This window comes from Phyllostomus hastatus, unplaced genomic scaffold, assembly GCF_019186645.2.
Source record: "Phyllostomus hastatus isolate PE091 unplaced genomic scaffold, TTU_PhHast_1.1 phas_scaffold_216, whole genome shotgun sequence".
In the NCBI taxonomy this organism is placed as follows: domain Eukaryota; kingdom Metazoa; phylum Chordata; class Mammalia; order Chiroptera; family Phyllostomidae; genus Phyllostomus; species Phyllostomus hastatus.
Genome location: NW_025334018.1, coordinates 4,442,223 through 4,462,838, shown reverse-complemented (window position 1 = coordinate 4,462,838; position 20,616 = coordinate 4,442,223). Strand labels below are relative to the sequence as shown.

Genomic DNA, 20,616 nt, shown 5'->3' with positions numbered 1-20,616 from the left:
AGCCCTGTTGACTAGGGGGAACCGGACACTTTGCTCCTCCCACTCAGCTCCCCCCTGCGCGCGGCAAGCTGGGAAAAGTAGTTCTAAATTGGTCCGGAGCCTAGGAACACGAAGGGGGTAGGGATTGAAAGAGAGGAGAAAAGAGGGGAAGGGGAAGGGGAGGAGGAAGAAGGAAGAGTCAAAAGAAGAAAAATGTCATCTTCAGAGCTTCTCTGAAGGACTGAATGAAAACAATGAGACCAGGGATGATACCAAAACAACTGTAAACATCTGAGCCTCAGGCCCTCTCGGGCTGGTCACATGCCCACCACTTTCTCAATACAAATGAATCAGATACTGCACAAATGTAGAGAAACATCTTTTATTTGGGTAATATATCCCAAAACAGTCAGTAAGTAAAATAGATTCTAGAGAATATGACCCTGTGCACAGCCCTACCTCCCCAAAAATAACCCCGGGGGTGAATATTCCCCTTCCCCCTTGGCCTCCTATGGTATAAAAAATTTTTGGCAGCTCAGTATTTATCATCTGGGTATGGGGCACCATGTCCATGTGCGGTATACCTAGGGTGCAGCAGTGGTAGGGGCCCGCAGATCTGACAACCCTTCCCCCTTGTCACAACTCAGCAAACTCTTCTTCTCCACCTCAGAAACTTGGACTAAAATACAGAACAAAAGAACCCCCTTCACTGAAGTGCCAGGCAGGGCTCAATGTATTACTGTGCTTTGAGAAAGAGGGAGGGCATTTTATTTGGCACTTTAAAAATAGAGGAGTGAGCAGACTGGAGAAGCCAGAGAAGGTACCAAAACTGGCAGGGCGGGTGTTGGCACTAATAGATCTTGGGAGAAGGGAAGAGGAAACTAGATGTGAGAGTAGGAGCTAAGAAAAGTAGGAGGGGTCCACTCCAAATTACAGAAGGCTGAAGTGGGCTACAAACAGAATTGCTGACTCTGGACTTAGGCCCTCTCTCCTATCCCACAGCATCTGGGTACCCACCTCCAGCCTCCCTGGTGTCAGCTTGTCCCTGTGTAGTGTCTGCTCGATTCTAACGCTCAGTGTCTTTTCTAATACTATGTCTCTTGATGCCTTTAGTGACTTGACCATGCCTTGTTCCTTCTGCCTGGTGGGTTAGGCGCTTGTCTGCCCACTTCCCTCTCAGGTAATTGGTCAGGTAATAAGTACCAAAGGCTCCATCCCCACCTATCAGGGAACTCTTTGGCCCTCAATACTTCCCTTCCCCATTCCTGAGGAAGGGAGGTGGGTCAACAGCACCTGGTACCCAGTCTCCCTTCCCTTTCTTGGAGCCCCCTAGATTTGGATGAAAAGCAGACCAGTAAGTAGGGCAAAGCCTGACAGGAGCAGAATGACCTTGAGGATCCTCTGCTCAGAAGTGGCCAGCTCCTGGGGCAGGATTTCCAGGAAGGTGATATAAAGAAAGGTGCCAGCTGCCATGCCCTCCAGTACAGACTGGGCCAGCTGGTGGAGTGGCCCAGCTGACTCTGCCAGAGCTGCACCCAACCCAATGCCCAGAGGTGTCATACATGAGAAGAGGATCCCACAGCCAGCCACCACCTTTGCTCTCAGGTGGCTCTGCAGCAGCCGCAGGGACAAGCTGACTGCCAGAATACCCTTATGGAGCAGCAAAGCCAGGCACAGCTCCATGGCTCGAGCCCGGTCTCGCTGAAGCCCCACCGCCAGCCCCTCAAACACCGAGTGGAGAGCTAGGGAGAAGACCAGTACACAGGCACGCAGGGCTGAGGGGGCTGCCAGAGTTCCGCTTGCCTGTGGGACACCTGGCCCATCATGCCAGTGCTGTGGCCCACCATTCACTGTTCCCAGCAGCGCCCTTGTCTCCTCTCGAGGTGGTGGCACCGACTGCTCCTTGTAAGCCAGCGTGATCTGCTCCATCACCAGGACCAGGAAGAAGCCCATGGCCAGGATGAACTCTTGTAGGGGGAACTGGAGCTACGAGCAAAGGAGGCAGCAAGGAGTTCAGGAGACAGACCAAGTATAGGGAAGAGGAGTCAGATGCAGAATCCAGTGGAGTGCCAGTTACACAGACATGGGGTCACATACTGACACAGGGCCACTCAGTGGTCACATAGATAGAGTCACTTGGTGACACAAACACAGAAGGATCCACAATGACATAGATTCTGGTGTCAGTGTTACATGTAGAACAAGATTTCTCAACTCGGGCAATATTAACATTTGGGGCTAGATAATCCTTTGCTATGGAGGGCTACCCTGTGCAGAGCCTCTCTAGCCTCTACCCATTAGATGCCAGTAGCAGTGCAACGCCCTTCCTCCCTGAGCTATGACAACCAAAAATGTCTCCAGATATTACCAAATGTTTTTTGGGGCAAGGGTCAAAACCCTCACCCCCAGTTCAGAGCCACTGATGCAGACATACACAAAGTGTCACATGCAGGCATACAAAGAGCCACACATTGGTCCACCTTCCCAAATGCTCACACACAGTGCTATACACTGTTGCAGGGGCGTTTAGACTTACACCCAGCCGCATGAAGGCACAGGTCACTCAGTCACAGACACACAGGTCATATGCAGTGTTACTTCCTCAGTCTCAGGGAGCTAGAGGAAGAGCCCAGGGTACTGTCCTTGAACCACCGCCCAAACTGTCTCAGTTTTTCCTATGAGACTGTCCTATGCTTTGAACTTGATCTTCCCCATATCCCACTTATTTGGGCCTTTTTGGTCAGCAACACCAAGCCCCTGGGATTGCCTCCTACCCTTCCCAGGCCTGTAGAGACCTCTTTCTACAATCCTTCAAGAAAGTGATGAGAGGGTAAAGATGATTCTTGGATTGCTGTTAGCTTCCTTAAAGCTGGAACTGAGAAACCAACAGAGTAGGTCACACACCTCTTAATAAGGCTCCTCATGCTGTCTCAGAGGGTACATAGTGCTCACAAAGGGACCAGGGGGGGAACCCACAAAAACAGTTATGGTCTATAACTAAAAATCATAATTCATAGGATCATATCCAAGAGGCTTCCACACAGTCATGAAGTGACACAGGAACATATCCATACAAACCACCTCTCCTAGAGGTATGCAACTGAATACGGTCACATTCACAGGGTCACATGCATCCAGCCAGTGCTCACCGTCACATGCAGGGCTGCCAGGGCCTCATCTATGGCAGATAGGTAGTCAGGTAGCAGGTCCAGGAGACAGGTGGCCAGAAAGACACCCCCCGCAAAACAGCTTACTAGGCTCAGGGCTCTTTGGCGGGAGGCTAGGCAGGAGTAAAGCACAGAGGAGAATGAGCAAATGAACCCTCTCCAGGCGCCCCCTACCCCAACCCAAGCAATGGTCACTCTTGCCTTCCCCTCCTTAGGTCACCTTCAGTGCCAGAGCCTTCAGTACCCCAAGCATCCATAGCAGCAGGGAAAAGGAGAGCCTTACCTGAGGCTTCTGGGTTAGCTCCTGGCTGGCGTAGCACACAGATGGGCACAAGACTGCAGATGAGAGTGAGTACTAGCAGTAGCACCAGGGCTCCCAACTTCACCTCCAGTCCCACAGGCACTGGGGACTCCGAGGCTACTGCCTCTGGGCGCCACACCAGGAGCTCTGGCTCTCCCCAGGGCCCCATGGTGGCTGTGGTTGCTCCAGTCACTCTCAGACCTAGGAAGACAGAGTAAGTTGGGGAAATGGTCACATAAGGAAAGATGGAGCCAAGGAAAAGGAAAGACTGGTCAGCAGAGTGCAGTTCCCTCACACCAGACTCTTTCTGACCTTCCCCAACCCTGTGTGACTCATCCACCATCCACTCCTGTACTGGGAACATTTCTCTTCCCCCTCAGGCTTTATCCCTTCCAAGTGACTTATTCAGGGGCCCTGCAAGGGGGAAACAGAGTCATGAGGACTGTGTAGTTATGTCATTACGCTTTCATCTGGAACTCCCAGAGAACTAGGGAGCTGGGTCCTGCAAGAAAAGTCGAGGCCAGGTCCCTTCTGGGAAGGAACAGATGAGGCTAAGGTTGGGTGGGGGAGGGGCTGTGCAGTGATGCGCGTGGGTAGCTTCGTGGACCACCTGAACAGGGCGAACTTGGGTGCTGGATCCTTCTCCCGCTCCCGTTTGCCCAGCGCCATCCCCCTCAAAGCAGAGAGCGACCACTTCAGGCCCAGCCTGGGATGTAGGAGTAGATGACTAAAAAGAGGCCCAAGGAGTCTGGGGTCCCGGGACCGACTGAAAACAACTGAGGGCGGCGTCTGAAAGTCCAGGCTTCAGTAGGCGGGGTCCGCGGCCGCCAGCGTCCAGTGAAGCAGAAAAATGTGAGAGCCTAAACTCCAGCTCCTGGGTCTCCTAGGAGGCCTGAGCGGCTGACCTAAATCCCGCTCCCATAAAGTCCGCACTCACCTCGCGAGGGTCTCACTACATGGCACCCGCTGAGTTCCGGCCTCCAGTCGGGAATTCCCGCCCTCCTCCCCAGCGCCCCTCCTCCCCGAACTAGAGCCTCCGCGAATCCTCACCCTGCTGCCAATGACAGATACTGGGGGCGGATGCATAAAAAGAGTGACGTGACCTAGGACCAATCAGAGACGGAAAGCCCAGCTGAGTGGGAAGCAGAGACGATAGGAGAATGCGCGAGAGCAGGGAAAGGGTAGAGAGTATCTAGGTGCAGACAGCCGGGGCCACTGAGATTTTCTGCTTGGAGGGAGGTGGCTGCTAAACGGAGGCTTTGATGTTTTACAGATTTTTTTAAGAAGGAAGCCACAAACCCGGACGGGAAGGGGAAGCGGACGGGGGTGGTGTCCTATACGCACCCCTCAGTCCCTAATATTCTGCCTTACTTTATGTCTGCCTGATCTTGGATCCCTTCTGTGCACCCTGGCGTCAAAGAAAAGAAAACATTCCCTTCTTAGGACTTCTTTGCTTTTTCTATTCCTTGAATGAGTCAAGGTATTTTCAACTGAGGGCCTTTACTGTTTCCTTAGCCTGGATCGTCTTGGCCCACATCCCTGTGGTATCAGAATCCTCTTCTAGTCTCATGGGAAAGTAGGGAACAAAGGAGGAAAATAAAGAAAGGGGCTCGCTCAGCTTATTCTTTTTTTGCAAAGTTAAAGAAGGGACAGAGTGATGCCTTTGATACGGCTTTGGAAATCAAGGCTGTTAGGGTGGTTGGTAATATTGACTGTGAAAGAATTCACGAAGAGAAGAAAGTGTTGCGAATCCAGTTTTTATTTGCTCTCCAAGAAAGGAGAGAGGCCTGGTGTGAAGAGATACACAAGCATTAAGGGGTGGAGGCTTTGAGCTTTTATTGGATTATAATTGGACTAAAAAAGGGTGGAGCCCTGGCTGGTTTGGCTCAGTGGACTGAATGCCAGTTTGCAAACCAAAGGGTCGTCGGTTCGATTCCCAGTCAGGGCAAATGCATGGATTGCAGGCCAGGTCCCAATAGGGGGTACTCAAGAGGCAACCACACACTGATGTTTCTCTCCCTCCCTTTCTCCCTTCCATTCTCTAAAATAAAATCTTTTAAAAAGGGGTGGTGGTGGAGGGTTGCTGTTGTATGCCCTGGGCTGTTGCAAGTGTTGTAACTCTAGGCTGCTGTTAGTTCCAATGTTATCTTCTGCCTGTGGCTGTAGGGAGTCATTAGTTCTGTTATTACCTTCCAGTAATTTCCAGTCCTGGGGACAAGCTCAGAAGAGTAAAATGGGAATCATGTTTAACAAGGTCATAGGTGTGCTCAGCGAATGGTGCCACAATAGCAAATGACTCTGGCCTTACCCTTTCAAAGGCCAGCAACTTCCTTAAGAAAAGGAGAATGTAGCCCTGGCTGGCATAGCTCAGTGGATTGAGCGCGGGCTGCGAACCAAAGCATCGCAGGTTCGATTCCTAGCCAGGGCACATGCCTGGGTTGCTGGCTGGGTCCCTGGTGGGGGACATGTGAGAGGCAACCACACATTGATGTTTCTCTCTCTCTTTCTCCTTCCCTTCCCCTCTGTCTAAAAATAAATAAAATAAAAAAAAAGAAAAGAAAGAAAAGGGGAATGTGAAGATTTCTTGAGGTAGGTAGTCAAGGAGAAAGGAATCATATGGACCCTAAGAGCAGGATGTAAGTCAAATGGAGTACTAGTGTCCCATTATTTAATAATAATAATCATTGCTGTTTCAAGCTCTTTTTAATTTTTTTATTCATTTTAAGACAGAAGGCAAGGGAGAGAGAATGAGAGAGAGAAACATTGATTGGTTGCCTCTTGCACACACCCCAACCGGGGATCGACCCACAACCCAGGCATGTGCCCTGACCAGGAATCAAACTGGCAACCTTTCACTTTGCAGGAGGACAATCAACCAGTTGAGCCACATCGGTCAGGGCTCAAGCTCTTAAAAAAAAAAAAAAAAAAAAGATGTTATTTACTTATTTTTAGAGAGAGGAAAAGGAAAAGAGAAAGAGAGGGAGAGAAACATCAATGTGTGATTGCCTCTCACATGTCCCCCATCAGGGACCCAGCCAGAAACCCAGGCATGTGCCTTGACTAGGAATCAAACTGGTGACACTTTGGTTCATAGGCTGGCGCTGAGTCCACTGAGCCACACCAGCCAGGGCTCAAGCTCTTAGTTAAAAGATAAAAATTACTATTAGAAGAAACTCTGGATTATTTAAGGGAATATTATTCATACTATGGTTTGTGGCAAATTATGCTTCTAAGATTATTGCTAATTAGTAACATTAAGAAGGAATCATGGACTGGGAGCCAGGACACCTGGGTACTAGTCTCAGCTCTAACTTAATTTGGTATGTGATCTTAGGCAAGTCATTTTCCCTCTCAGAAGCTTGATAAATCCAATGGAAGAGAGAAGGTAGACTAGCAGATAATGCCAGGAGTTCCTTCCAGTTCCTTTTTTTTTTTAAGATTTATTTATTTTTCTTTTAGAGAGAGGTGAAGGGAGGGAGAAAGAAATGGAGAGAAACATTGATGTGTGAGAGATACATCAAGATACATTCATCAGCCCTGACTGGTGTGGCTCAGTGGATTGAGCACTGGACTGCGAACCAAAGGGCTGTGAGCTCGATTCCCAGTCAGGGCACATGCCTGGGTTGCAGGCCAGGTCTCCAGTAGGGGGCACTCAAGTGGCAACCACACATTGATGTTTCTCTTCCTCTCTTTCTCCCTCCCTTTCCCTCTCTAAAAATAAAAAAATAATAAAAAATAAAAAAGATACATTAATCAGTTGACTCTCACACACCCCAAACCTGGGATCTGTCCCACAACCTACCATATTTTTAAGACTATAAGATGCACCAGACCATAAGATGCATCTAGGTTTTAAAGGAAGAAATAGGGAAACAAAATTTTGAAGCAAAAAGTGGTAAAATATTTAATAACCTGTGTCCCGGCTCTACCACCGCGCCCCCCCCCCACAGGGAGCCAGGTAAGCTACATTCATACTATAAGACACACACCCCTTTCCTCCCAAATTTTGGGGGAGTGCATCTTATAGTCCAAAAATACAGTAGGTATGTGCCCTGATTGAGAATCAAACCGCCAGCCTTTCAGTTTGCAGGCCAGTACTCAGTTCACTGAGCCATAACAGCCAGGGCTCCTTCCAGTTCTAACATTAATGGAAGCTGACTATATTTTCCATGTAATCACCTCTGTACATGCAGCCAGAAGGAAGCTCTTTGAAACCTTTATTGATTTGGGAAAAATCTAAGTAAGGATGGTTCTGTTTTCCTTAGAGCTCTGCATCAATCTAGGAACCTGCTTTGTCTTTTCATTACTTGAGTAAGATGCAGGATGAGCAGAAAAGACAGAGTTGGGAAATCTGAGAAAGGTCCAGCAAGATAGCTTAGTATAGTGCAAAGAATATGGGCTCAAGCAGCTAAATTTTGCTTTAGCTACTTACAGTGACCTTGAGAAAGTTACTTACCTTCTCTCTGACTGCTGTGAGTTGCTATGAGAATTATATTAGTACCATGAAAATGCCTGAACATGCAGTAGTTACCCAGTAAATCTTAGCTTCTGTACCTGTCTTTACCTTCAACCCACTGAAATTTTCATGAGAATACCAGTTTGAATTCCAGATCCACAGCCCAAACTTTGTTGCTTTATTCACCCAGCTACTTCTTCTCTGAAGTACTTTTGAAGAGGCAAGCAGATCATTACAGCTTCATTATTTTATTTAAAATGAATTCTCAGATCATCAGTCACTAGACCAAGGCAAAAAATCCTGGGTTTTGGTATTACTACATTCTAGTCATGGATCTTTGTATAGTCATCGGTAAAATTAGTAAAACATTTCCTGGCCTGTCTCTTTCAGAGTTGTTGTGGATTAAATGAGGGAACAATGAAAATATTTTGTATATTATACACATGCAGGACACATACTCTTGTCCGTAATTGTATGCAAACAATAAGACATACTCCCTCCGAAAACCCTAATGATTTTTAACGTTTTGTAGTTTTCCAGACTCTCACTTCCGTTAGTTAACAGTCCTGTGTGTATCTATAATTGCTGGTCTTCATTAATAGCATAAAGCACGGATTTTGACAACTCGTGATAGCGCGACCTTCCGCCGGCTGGGTAAAAGCTCTGTCACTTAACGTGGCATAACAGGATATTCACTCCCCGCCTGGGCAATAATCTGGGTTTACGAGTCACGTGGCAAGCGAAACCAAACCAAGCCGCAGCCCACATTCCCTGAATTTTCCCCCTTCACTGCAATTCTTCTGGTTCTTACCCCACTCTTTGATCTACAGAACCCAACCCCGCGGGACATGTAAGTGCCCCAGCCCCATTGGTCTTACTCCCTCTCTGACAGCCATTTCTGACCAGTTACGGCGGACCCGGCCTCGAGGAGGCAATTCCATTCGCTCACTGCCCTGCCCATCAAAACCGCTACATCTCCAGCTTCCCATCAGACTCATTGCAGGCTGAGAGCCACGGGCTGGGGGAGGGGATCCACTGTATATCTTGGCAACCCAGTTGACTCTCTTCTTTGTTTTCAACCCTGCCTTGGTCTCCTTCTTATAGAATTGATGGCCGGAGAACAGTCACTCAAGTATCCTGTGCTCCAGTCACAGCTATCCGTGTCCTTCCCTGGGGACCTACCTCAGAAATATTTGCTATCGCTAGAAAAACTAAGGCAGAATGGGCGAAGCTGCTTGTTTTTCTCAGGTCTGGTTTGTGGACGCTAAGCTTTTTAACCCCCTGCTCCCAAATTCGGCGTCCCTACCTTGGCTCCCGACTAGGTGCAACCCACTTTCCTAGTGTAAGGCTAGGGGTGGGGCTTGGCTGGGCAGGTCCAGGATGTGAGATCCTGGAGGGAAGAAAAGGTGTACTGTTCGGGTTGGTCAGCAGGCTAGGCTGGCTTGTCAGGGCTGGGCTCTTCCGAACAGTAATAACCTGGGGTCCTGTTCATTGAAACCACAGAGATCAGGACGAGGAGTGATCTCCAGCTGACAGGTGAGGGTCTCCATAGATGGGGGGGTGCGGTTAATGGAAGAGGGAGTGAGAGGAACCCAAATGCAGTATGTGTGTTTGTGTTGGGGGTAGCCATCACCCCGCTGCAACTCTCCCACCCTACATGCCTCCCTGCAGCATGGATTTCGGAGCTCCCGACCTGCTGGACTTCTGGCTGGAACCCCCAGATGATGTTTTAACAGGATCCTTCCTGGAGCTGGGACACCACTGTCCACCTCCAGAGGTCCCAGTGACTATGCTACAAGAACAGGGCCTGCAAGGCTGCAAGTCCAGTGGGGGCCATGTCTGTGTGAGTGTGATGAATGGAAGTAGGGGTGGGTTGAAACACAACTCTGATAAGAGGCCCAAGAGGCTTCAGCCTACACTTGGAAAGAGGTTTGGAGACAGTACACCTAAAATAGACATAAACTGTAAGTATCCCCATGTCCAAGGACAGAAAGGACTGAAACTGAAGCATGAAAGATCTAGGTTTGAGATCAGGAAGAACTTCCAGAATTCTTCTTTGTAAATATACATATATGCCCTCTTCTAATGTAGGGCCTTCAAGAGAGTGAGCCTGAAGATTTCCCAAAGCTTTTCATTGATCCCAATGAAGTGTACTGCTCAGAAGCATCTCCTGGCAGCGACAGTGGAATCTCTGAGGACCCTGGTCATCCAGACAGTCCCCCTGTCTTCAAGGCACCCAGTTCCCCTGCCTTCTATGAGGTTGTTTATGAAGCAGAGGTCCTGGAGAAGATGCAGAAGGAAGCTGGGCCACCTGTAGGGTTCATCTCCATTCAGCTAGGTCAGTAGTGTTCTATGGCAAGGGGACAATGGCCCTTCAGATTCAGCCCTAGCCCTGGGGTTAAGGGGATTTCCCTAATCTGTGCCACTACCCAGGCCGTGCTGCCAGCAGGTATACCTCCCATTTCCTTTCTCCCAGCCACCTATGTCTCCCTCAGATCAGTGGAGTCCACCATTTATGGTGCCTGATGCCTGCACAGTCAGCAAGCTGTCCCTTGATGCTCATGCCTGCATCCAGCCCAGAGCAGACACTGTAAACCCAGTGCTTCCTGCCACCCTGGTGAGTCTTGGGGTTGGCCTGATCCAGTCCTGTCTGATACACTCATATATACCCACAAAGCTGGGGGTACAGGAGGGGGAAACTGATGCTGAACTGTCTTTGGCCTAATTTTTGTGCCATCGGTCCTGAAGGCCAGGGAAACATGGCAATTTAAAAGCAGGAAAGGGCCCTGGCTGGTGTGGCTCAGTGGATTGAGTGCCAGCCTGCAAACCAAAGGGTCTCTGAATTGATTCCCAGTCAGGGCACATGACTAAGTTGTGGGCCAGGTCCCCAGTAGGGGGTGTATGAGAGGCAACCACACAGTGATGTTCCCCTTTCTCCTTTCCCCTCTCTCTAAAAATAAATAAATACAATCTTAAAAAAATAAAATCAGGAAAGGAGAAAGGAGACAAGCAGTTGGGGGTAAGGTGGTGATAACTCAATTAAGAAGGTGGGGTGAGGGAATCCAGGGGTAGGGCTGAAGGAAAAAGTCTGAACCTTGTGTACACTGTTTGCTCAGCTATTGTCTCAGTCTTGGGTCAGGACACAGAAATGGGACAGGCCGCCTGAGAATCCAACTGATTACTGGGCACGGAGTGTAAGAGGAGAAACTGCAACTACATTTCCACTGGAGTGATTGTCCAGCAGGCAGATCAGATACCTTCTCAAGGCTATGGTCTGGTTCCTCTAGTGGGGTGAGGCGGGGACCCTGCTTTTATCATGGAAAGAGCTTGTGTGCAAAAGGTAGGGAATATTTTCAAGCCTCCTTGAAAATCTGTGGTTGAGGCTAGACCAGTAGCCAAGCCCAAGCCAGGCATCTTAAAATGTTGGGTTGAGGGACCTTAAAACACTGGGGAATTTGTGGTTTTGCTTTATATATAGTTTTTATTATTTATTTATTTATTTTTGAGAGAGGGGAAGGAAAGAAGAAAGAGAGGGAGAGAAACATCAATGTGGGGTTGTCCATCACACACTCACTCCTGGGGACCTGGCCCACAATCCAGGCATGTGCCCTGACTGGGAATCGAACCGGCAACCCTTTGATTTGCAGGTCGGCACTCAATACACTGAGCCACACCAGCCAGGGCAGTTTTGCTTTTTAAATAAAACCTTCTAGGCCTCATTCTCACTGATTTCAATCAGGTGCATTGGGAGGGAAACCACTCTCATAGTCACAGGAGCAAGAAGGGAGCATTGGAAAAAGGTAGACAGAAGAAACAGTTTAGCTAAAAGTCAAAGACTATTAGGAAGCAAACACAAATTCCCATCACAAAATGAAGCATAAATCTTTCAAGAAAAAAATTAGAAAGCATGTCACTCCGTTGATGTGCTCATGTTAACCAGACACTATGCAGCCTCCCTACATACTTTCTTTTAAGAATTTTTATAGTAATTTATTTGAGCCAAACAGAGGATGTGCATGTAAGCAAGATCTCAGATTGAGAAAATGCTTCCCCTTGCCACATATTTTATGAGAAATTGTTGTTTCGTTACCCGTAGGCAGTTCTGACAGGAGACAGGGCTTTAGTCTGAAAAGTGGGGATCAGATCCTGAGCAGAAAGGGCCACTGCCCCAGGTAGCTCCCAGGGATTGACAGGTGACTGGATAACACACTCTGCCAAACAGAAGTTAATAGCTGAAAGTGAATCATTTGTCTGCTGAGAGATTGAGCAAACCCTACCTTAGTGAGTTACCCCACATTCTCTTCAAATACCTCTAAGGTTTGGGGAGATGTAGACCAGAACAGGCTCTCCCGAGCTTACTCCAAGTGCTGAAGTCCAGAGTCTGTGGTCAAAGGATATGACAAAACCATGTCCTCTCTCTGTTCTCAGCCTCAGAAGTCCCTTTAAGTATGATCCAGAGCCAGTCTGAATTAAGGTCTCTGCCCTTACTTCATTTCATGGTTAGTTATTCCTCAGTGCAAATGGGAAACACTCTCTAGAAGGCATGCGGGGGAGCAGCTAGGGTGCTGGAAATGGGATGATCCTCTTCCCACTCTCATTTTCTCCTGTCCCCCACCAGCTGCCCTGTCAAACCTTGTTCCTGACAGATGAGGAGAAGCGTCTTCTTGGGCAGGAAGGGATTTCCCTGCCCTCTCACCTGCCCCTCACCAAGGTAACATCCTTCCCCAAAGGAATCTCAACCCAATGGCTCCACCATGCCTCTCAGGAGCCAAGATCACAGCGGAGAATTGGGCAGTTGGGGTGAGGGGCGCATTAAGAGCCAGGACTGATATACCTTGGGGCCCTAGGCAGAGGAAAGGGTCCTCAAGAAGGTCAGGAGGAAAATCCGTAACAAGCAGTCAGCTCAGGACAGTCGGCGGCGGAAGAAAGAGTACATCGATGGACTAGAAAGCAGGTATGTTTGAACTCACATTTCTGGATTCCTGTGGCCCAGGTCTGGAACCGCTCCCTTACCAAGGCAGGCAAGGGTGAGGACTCACGTAATTGCAGAACCTTGTCCTACCTTTCCAAATTCTTTAGGGTGGCTGCCTGTTCTGCACAGAACCAGGAACTGCAGAAAAAAGTCCAGGAGTTGGAGAGGCACAACATGTGAGTGAAAGCATGGTATGCACGTCAGGGGGGCAGTGTGTGGCACACGGGCACCAATTTCGGGCCCTGGTTCCCAGGTCTAACTCAATCTTCTTTTCCAGCTCCTTGGTGACTCAGCTCCGCCAGCTGCAGATGCTCATTACTCAAACTTCCAACAAAGCTGCCCAGACCAGCACTTGTGTTCTGGTACCATTAGTCTACTTCCCATCTCCCCCAACTTCCATCCTGATACTCTTGACTCTCTAGCCACACAAATCTTCCCATCCCTAATGATTCCAATTGCCTTCTATTCACTCTGCCCTCTTTTTTTATTGTTCTCACAGTCCAAGTGTCTTCTTGCTTCCTTCAGATCCTTCTTTTTTCCCTGGCTCTCATCATCCTGCCTAGTTTCAGCCCCTTTCAAGGCCTACCAGCATCTGGGTCCGAGCATTACCAGCCTCATGGAGGTGAGAGGCCACGGCAGGGAAGGGATCTTTTTACCTAGTGAGCAAGTGGGGGCTTTCTCCAGGGTAGTCAAGAGCTGCGAGGGAGGGTCTGGCCTGTCTAGGATATCCCACCCAATGGAGCACTCTACTACTGCCCTTTTTCCTTCACCCCACAGTGATTTCCAGAAATATCCTGACCCACAAGAACATAACTGAAAATTGGGAGACCCCAGAGGTAGAGTCCAGATTGGGAGGGCCACCTGGGACCAAGAGTGCAAATGGATCAACAAGGACACTGCTTGAGAAGATAGGAGTGAAGACAGGCCCCAGTGGGCACACCAGAGCTGTGCTGCATGCAGATGAGATGTGAGCTGGTATACTTCCGAGCCCACTACCCAGTCACATAAGGACTCCAGGGCTCCACTCTGACTCCGCTTCCCCCTGGGATTCCCACTCAGGGTTCTCTGGCCTCAGGGGTCTGAATCACATCAGGATGCCATAGATGTCTATCCTGAGTCTGCCTATGTGAGGTAGCACCTCAAATACTTTTATGGTGTATCTGTGATTTTACTTCTTCTTTGGATATAGGATTGAGGGAAACAGAAGGTTTTACTGAGAAATAAACTTTTTTTTCTGAAATGTTATCCCAGAATTTTAAATAAGTAGTAGAAGAGGAGGAAGACATGTGCTTGACAAACGAGGGTCTAAAGTTGCTACCCCCTTTCCCTGCCTTCATAACTTCCTGCCCCAAACCAAATCAGAGTAGGGAAGAAAAATATTTTATACTCTAGTTTACTCTTTTTATTCTGCTCATTAATCATCTAGACAAGGAAGATAGAAGAAAGGCTTTTTGGGATTTTTCCCACTCAAAAAATTACAAAGGGGCACAAGTCAGTCCATTCCACTTTCTCTGTCTGGTGTAGGGTCTGTAAGACCCATACAGAAAGGGTGGAAGGTAGCTATATGGATTCGATCTGCTTCCGGACCTTTTCCAGAGCCCTTCTGTCCAGCTGTCGCTGACGAATGACGACAAGGCAAGCGAAGACCAAGGCTACACCCACAACAGCCCCTTCAAATTTCCAGAATAAGTGTTGTTCCATCAGAGCTGAGCGGCAGCTGAGGGTAAGAAGAAACAGTTACTCCAGGGAAGGCTGTCTGGCCTCCCTGTAGCCTCCCTTCTCCTTCAGCCCAACCAAGATACACCAAGGGAATAAGAGAGAATCAGAGTCAACCCACTGTGTTCACAGTGCATCAATCCCACTCAGAGGTATCATTTAACGTATTTTCTGGTGAGATAAGCAGAGCAGGTATTAACCAATTTTACTGACAAAATAAGGCCAATAATAGAGTGCTGAGAGGGTAGGTTGGGACTTGGGTTGAAGTAATTTGGTTCCAAATCCCTTTTTCTTTCCAATATGCCATACTACCTCCAGACCAAGAAGAAGAGGTAGGACTATTTATATAAAATCATAGCAGCAAACAAGGTGATCTAGGAGGTTTCAAGAAGCAAAACAGCCCTGACTGGTGTGGCTCAGTCGGTTGGAGTGTTGTCCTATAAGCCAAAAGGTCATGGGTTCGGTCCCAGTTGGGATGTGTACAAGAGGCAACCGATCCCCATGTTTCTCTCTCACATCAATGACTCTCCTCTCTCTCTCCCTCCCTTCCCCACTCTTTCAAATCAATAAGCATATCCACAGGTTGGAGATTTAAAAGACAGAGACAGAGAGAGACAGAGAGAGAGACAGAGAGAGACAGAGAGAAGAGAAAAAGCACTTACCTTTTGAACTCACTCCTCTTCGATAAACTGCAGGTGATTTTCTCCACATATCCTGTGGAACCACATTCAGAGGTGGCTTTCTGCCAGGAGAAAAGGACCAAAGCACGTTATCAGGAGGGGCGGGAGGAGAAACAGAAAGGCTGCCATGCAGAATGGGCAGGTGACCGAGTGCTAAGGAGCTGGTAGGTGACAGACAACTAATGAAGAGTTCTAATGGGGATGGTGGAGGTGGTGGCTGTATGATTAGGAATACGTGTTATAAAGAATATTTCAAAGGCAACAGACTAGGAGAGGCAGGGACAGGTTCTAGAGCCTACTGGATTAAAAATGACCAAGACATGGTTATTAGCTCAATGTCGCCATTAATTTGTAAAGAAAAGGGAACATTTCCAGGGGGAAGACAAGTTCAGATTTGGACATATCAAAGGAAAAAGACAAAAGACAATGCAAAAGCATATTTAATAAGATGTAGAAACTGAGGTGGGAATGTGAGAAGGGCCACACATTTCATTTGGAGATATCTTTGAACTTGTTAAGTAGACACCTGGAACAAAGCTCACCCTCCAGACTTAAATACATTCATGGCCAAGAAGTTGTGATTGGCATTAAGAGACATCCGGCCAAGATGGAGGTATAGGTAAATACACTATGCTTCCTCATACAACCAAAAGGAAAAAAACAAGGAATTTAAAAACAGAAAACAACCAGAACTGCCAGAAAATCAAACTGTATGGAAATCCAACAACCAAGGAATTAAAGAAGAAAATTCATCCAGGCCAGTAGGAGGAGCGGAAACAGGCAGCCTAGGTGGAGAGGACAACTGGCAAGGTGGCTGCTGGCAAACCAGGTGGGCAAGGCAGCGGTTGGTGGACCAGGCAGTTCCACATTCCTATGAGGATAAACCAGGAGTAACAACTGGAGAGTGACACAGACCCCACCCCCACATACAGTGCCACAATGCAGCAAAGTGGGTTGCCCCACCCTAGTAAATACCTAAGGTTCTACCCCTTACAACATAAGGGGCCCACCGAAACAAAGAAATATGGCCCAAATGAAAGAATGGATTAAACTCCAGGAAAAGAACTAAGCCAGGAGGAGATAGCCAACCTATCAGATGCATAGTTTAAAATACTGGTAATCAGGATGCTCACAGAAATTATTGAGTATGGACACAAAACAGAAGAAAAAGTGAAGGCTATGCAAAGTGAAATAAAGAAAAATACACAGGGAACTAACAGTGAAGGGAAGGAAATGGACTCAAATCAATGGTGTGGACCAGAAGGCAGAAAGAAACATTCAACCAGAACAGAATGAAAACCTAAGTATTCAAAAAAATGAGGAGAGGCTTAGGAACCTCTAGGACATCTTTAAACAGTCCAACATCCAAATCATAGGGGTACCAGAAGAAGAGGAAGAGCAAGAAATTGAAAACTTATTTGAGAGCATAATGAAGAAGTAGTTCCCCAACCTGGCAAAGGAAACAGACTCCCAGGAAGTCCAGGAAGCTCACAGTGTCCCAAAGAAGTTGGACCCAAGGAGAAACACACGAAGGCACATCATAATTACATTAGCCAAAATTAAAGATAAGAAGAGAATCTTAAAAGCAGCAAGAGAAAAGGAGACAGATACCTATGAAGGAGTTTCCATGAGACTATAAGCTAATTTCTCAAAAGAAACCTTGTAGACAAGAAAAGACTGGAAAGAAGTATTTCAAGTCATGAAAGGCAAGGACCTACATCCAAGATTGCTCTATCCAGCAAAGCTATTATTTAGAATGGAAGGGCAGATAAAGTGCTTCCCACATAAGGTCAAGTTAAAGGAGTTCATCATCACCCAGCCCTTATTACATGAAATGTTAAAGGGGCTTATCTAAGGAAAAGAAGATCAAAACTATGAACAGTAAAATGACAACAAACTCACAACTATCAACAACTGAACCTAAAAAACAGAAACAAAACCAAACTGAGCAAACAACTAGAACAGGAACAGAATCACAGAAATAGAGATCGCATGGAGGGTTATCAGCTGGGAGGGTGAGGTGGGGGGAATGGGGGAAAAGGTAGAGAATAAGAAGAGTAATTGGTAGGCACAAAATAGACAGGGGGAGGTTTAGAAAAGTATAGTAAATGGAGAAGCCAAAGAACTTATATGTACGACCCACGGACATGAGCTAAGGAGGAAGGGAATAGTGGTGGGAGGGAGGGTGCAGGGTAGAGGGGGATAAAGAGGAGAAAACTATTGGGACAACTATAATAGCATAATCAATAAAATATACATAAAAAAAGAAAAAGGAATTAAATGGTGGCAGACATGCCCAAGGAATATTGAGGAGATTTGATCCTTTCATGAAACTTGTGATGGATGAATGTGTGGAGGTGATGACTAATGGGCAACAGAACAATATTGGAACGGTGGTAACCATTCCAAGAAATATTATCATCATGTCGGAAGCCTTGGGACCAGTATGAAGAATGGTTGTGTTCACCAGAGAAATCAATTGCTTCCACATGTCCTCTGTCCCCTCTCCACAGCACCTGTTTTTCTACAATATAAAAATCAAGTCGTGTCTCTTTTCATATTGAACTTTCGTTAAATAAACTTTTGTATTGTAAAGGGGAAAAAAGACTTAGGGGCTGATTAGATGTGAGAAAAGAAAGGAAGAGAAAACAGATACTCACAGCCTGGAAATTAGAACATGGAGAACACTCTTCTGCCACCACAAACTCTTCCACCTGCCAGCACGGCAAATTTGAGGTGCTCACTAAAAGGGGAGAGAAATGCCAGCCCCAGAACTAATTCAGAAAATATTTCTCCCAAAGGGTTCTGCCCATCCAACTTCCCAGCACAACTGGATGCCCTCATTCTACGTGGCGCCGTCCTTTTCCACCTGTGCTGTACGTATATGGGTGGATGTCACGACAAAACATATGGGGGCTTTGGGTTCCCAGACCATCACCTACCTGACAGCTTCTCCTCCCGCACTGGAGCCTCTGCTTGGCTGCAGCGATAACAGGGAAAAGGGGCAAAAGTCAGACGCCAGAAAACACCCCACCCACACGGTCAAGGGACACGATCTTCTTCATCCTCTGGGGCAGAGACTATTGGATCTTCCGTCCCCTCCTTTTTCCATGCCCTCGGCCCCTCCTTACCAGAGCTTTAAGGTGAACAGGCAGAGAAACCAATACAGGTGGCAGCCCAGGGGGAGGCCACGCCTCCCCGCGCCCACAGGCATTGAGTGTTCAGTGTCGCACCTGCCGGGACAGAAAGGCCTGATGGACTGGCCCAGTACCTCCGTCGTATCCCAGAGAAAGCGCTTACTTTGCTGCCCCCTCGGAGGTTCCAGGTAAAACTGCGAGATGCTAGGGTTGCCCCAAGACAAAGGATTTACTGGAAGGTACCCGCGACCAGGACGAGAAAAACCAATACGTTTGTTCCCTAACACCCCCTCACCTCCACTTCGGCACCCAAAGCAGCCATCTTGCCCTGCGAAGGCTCCTGGGCGCGTCTGGACTGCAGGGCCGGATTTTCCAGAGCTGGGCTGGTCGGAGGAGGCGCGCGAAGTGCCTGCTGGATCTTGTAGTCTTCCAGGGTTGGTGGCGCCTCGCACTGCTCCCTGGGAATAGGATCGCGTGACGTTTGTGTCAAGAGATGCGGCTCATTGGCTCGGCGCACCGATGCATTATGGTTGTGGTAGTCTTTTGTGGAAACGGGGGAAATGCCGGCGGTGAACCTGTGTTCTCGATTCTTTTCTCTATCGCTTGTTTCTCATCTGAGTTAAGTGAGCAGTGAGGCGTAAAAAGGAACCATACGTCGCACTCTCAGGACTTTGCACTTTTCTTAAAACCCTGGGGTTTTCCATTAAGGTTCAGCCTCTATTACACTCTTACTTATCTCATTTTTCCCGTCCCAGATGGTCAAGGGGACAAGTTGGGTTGGCGGTTCAGGGACTTTCTTCGCACTCCTGGAACAGGAATTACCAAGACACACAGGGAACATGCAGCTTTTCCTTGTCTCTGGGCTCCCATTCGGTTCTGCTCAGATGTCACCTCACATGGTAATTGCTCCCCATGATAAGCAGTCTTAAACGTTAGTTCTCCCTTGCCCCTACATAATGAAATTATCATTAGTGCAGTATGAGCACGAAGTTCCAACAAGTGTTGAGTGTAGCTAAGTTCAGGTGCTTACTAGCTACGTGACTTAAGGATGGCATCTGGCCCTGTGTTTTTGTAAAATGGAAATGCTAATATGCATTTTCTTCGTTTTTTGTTTGTTGAGATGCAAATGAAATGTATAAATACTTACTCTCCTCGATATTGCCTCACGTCTCTGTCATACTTTTGGTCAACATTTATCTTATTTGATGCTCCTCATTAATCCTGAGGTATCAAATTGGGTATAATCCCTATTTTATGAGTAAGAGGAGGTATTATCCTTGTATTATGGGTAAGCTGAGAGTATATGAGTGATTTGTCCAAAGTCACCTGGCTAGTGAATGGGAGAGCTGAGGCTAGAGCACAGAGTTTCAACTCCCAGGTGAAAGATTTTGGCCTGCTTTCCATCTCCATGGAGTTAGACCTTGATATATATCCAGAACTGCAGTGACTTGACTCACACTTTGAGTTCAACCATTACTGTATGGTAATAGTGACTATTGTCATTCTCCTGGAATTTTCCTCCTAGTTTTTTCATAAAAAAAAGATTTTATTTATTTCTATAGAGAGGGGAAGGGAGGGAGAAGCAGAGGGAGAGAAACATCGATTCGTTGCCTCTAGCACATTCACAATCTGACCCACATGCAACCCAGGCATGTGCCCAGGCTGGGAATCGAACCCACCACCTTTCAGGTTTGTGGGATGATGCCCAACCCACTGAGCCACACCACTCAGGGCTCCTCCTAGTTTTACATATACATATATCTGCAGCCTCCCAGACAACTGGACCATGTGAGTTTCCTTAGACAGTTCCTGCAACTTCCTGAGTTGCAGTCCCACTCAGACGATAGGAGGTACTTAAAATAAACTTGATATGAATATATGCACTATTAATAATGTTTATTAATAATTTCTAGAATGATTGGCTAGAATTTATTGGGGGAAATATGGAGCCGAGTTAACAGAAAAAATTATGGGGACATACGATCTCAAGGCCTGTCCCCATACTTTTTTCTTGTTGACTGCTCTATATTCTCCCCCAACAAGCCTTTCTAGCCTAGAGACTACATCTGCTCCCCTCCCCCATTGCCGTAAGGGCTAGTACACTTTATTTTGGAACTCACTTATATCTGATGGTACTGCCCATACATTCTGACTTCCCACCAGACTTAAAGGTAGCTTCTCAAGGGCAGGAACTATCAAGACTGGAAA

General features: G+C 47.5%; 4 protein-coding genes across 4 annotated transcripts; 2 read left to right on the top strand and 2 right to left on the bottom strand.

Moving 5' to 3' along the window:
• Window positions 1-345: 345 nt before the first annotated feature.
• SLC39A1 (solute carrier family 39 member 1) lies at window positions 346-4,489 on the bottom strand. The gene is made up of 4 exons (XM_045817308.1): window positions 4,385-4,489; window positions 3,430-3,648; window positions 3,129-3,259; window positions 346-1,965 (listed from the first exon to the last, which is right to left on the bottom strand). The coding sequence occupies exons 2-4, from the start codon at window positions 3,614-3,616 to the stop codon at window positions 1,309-1,311; spliced, it is 975 nt and encodes a 324-aa protein (XP_045673264.1). The 5' UTR covers window positions 3,617-3,648; window positions 4,385-4,489; the 3' UTR covers window positions 346-1,308.
• Window positions 4,490-9,283: 4,794 nt separating this feature from the next.
• CREB3L4 (cAMP responsive element binding protein 3 like 4) lies at window positions 9,284-14,115 on the top strand. The gene is made up of 10 exons (XM_045817336.1): window positions 9,284-9,439; window positions 9,575-9,746; window positions 9,995-10,241; window positions 10,399-10,520; window positions 12,522-12,614; window positions 12,751-12,857; window positions 12,983-13,051; window positions 13,153-13,237; window positions 13,401-13,497; window positions 13,653-14,115. The coding sequence occupies exons 2-10, from the start codon at window positions 9,576-9,578 to the stop codon at window positions 13,844-13,846; spliced, it is 1,185 nt and encodes a 394-aa protein (XP_045673292.1). The 5' UTR covers window positions 9,284-9,439; window position 9,575; the 3' UTR covers window positions 13,847-14,115.
• Window positions 14,116-14,254: 139 nt separating this feature from the next.
• JTB (jumping translocation breakpoint) lies at window positions 14,255-18,811 on the bottom strand. The gene is made up of 6 exons (XM_045817337.1): window positions 18,704-18,811; window positions 18,403-18,504; window positions 18,214-18,251; window positions 17,932-18,014; window positions 15,254-15,333; window positions 14,255-14,592 (listed from the first exon to the last, which is right to left on the bottom strand). Exons 2-6 carry the CDS (start codon window positions 18,483-18,485, stop codon window positions 14,436-14,438), a joined length of 441 nt encoding a protein of 146 aa, XP_045673293.1. The 5' UTR covers window positions 18,486-18,504; window positions 18,704-18,811; the 3' UTR covers window positions 14,255-14,435.
• LOC123804555 (small nuclear ribonucleoprotein G-like) lies at window positions 17,536-17,915 on the top strand (the record flags this gene model as incomplete). Its single annotated transcript, XM_045816931.1, has 1 exon — window positions 17,536-17,915. A coding segment is annotated over one exon (186 nt), but the record flags the coding sequence as incomplete, so codon positions are not given.
• Window positions 18,812-20,616: the final 1,805 nt, after the last annotated feature.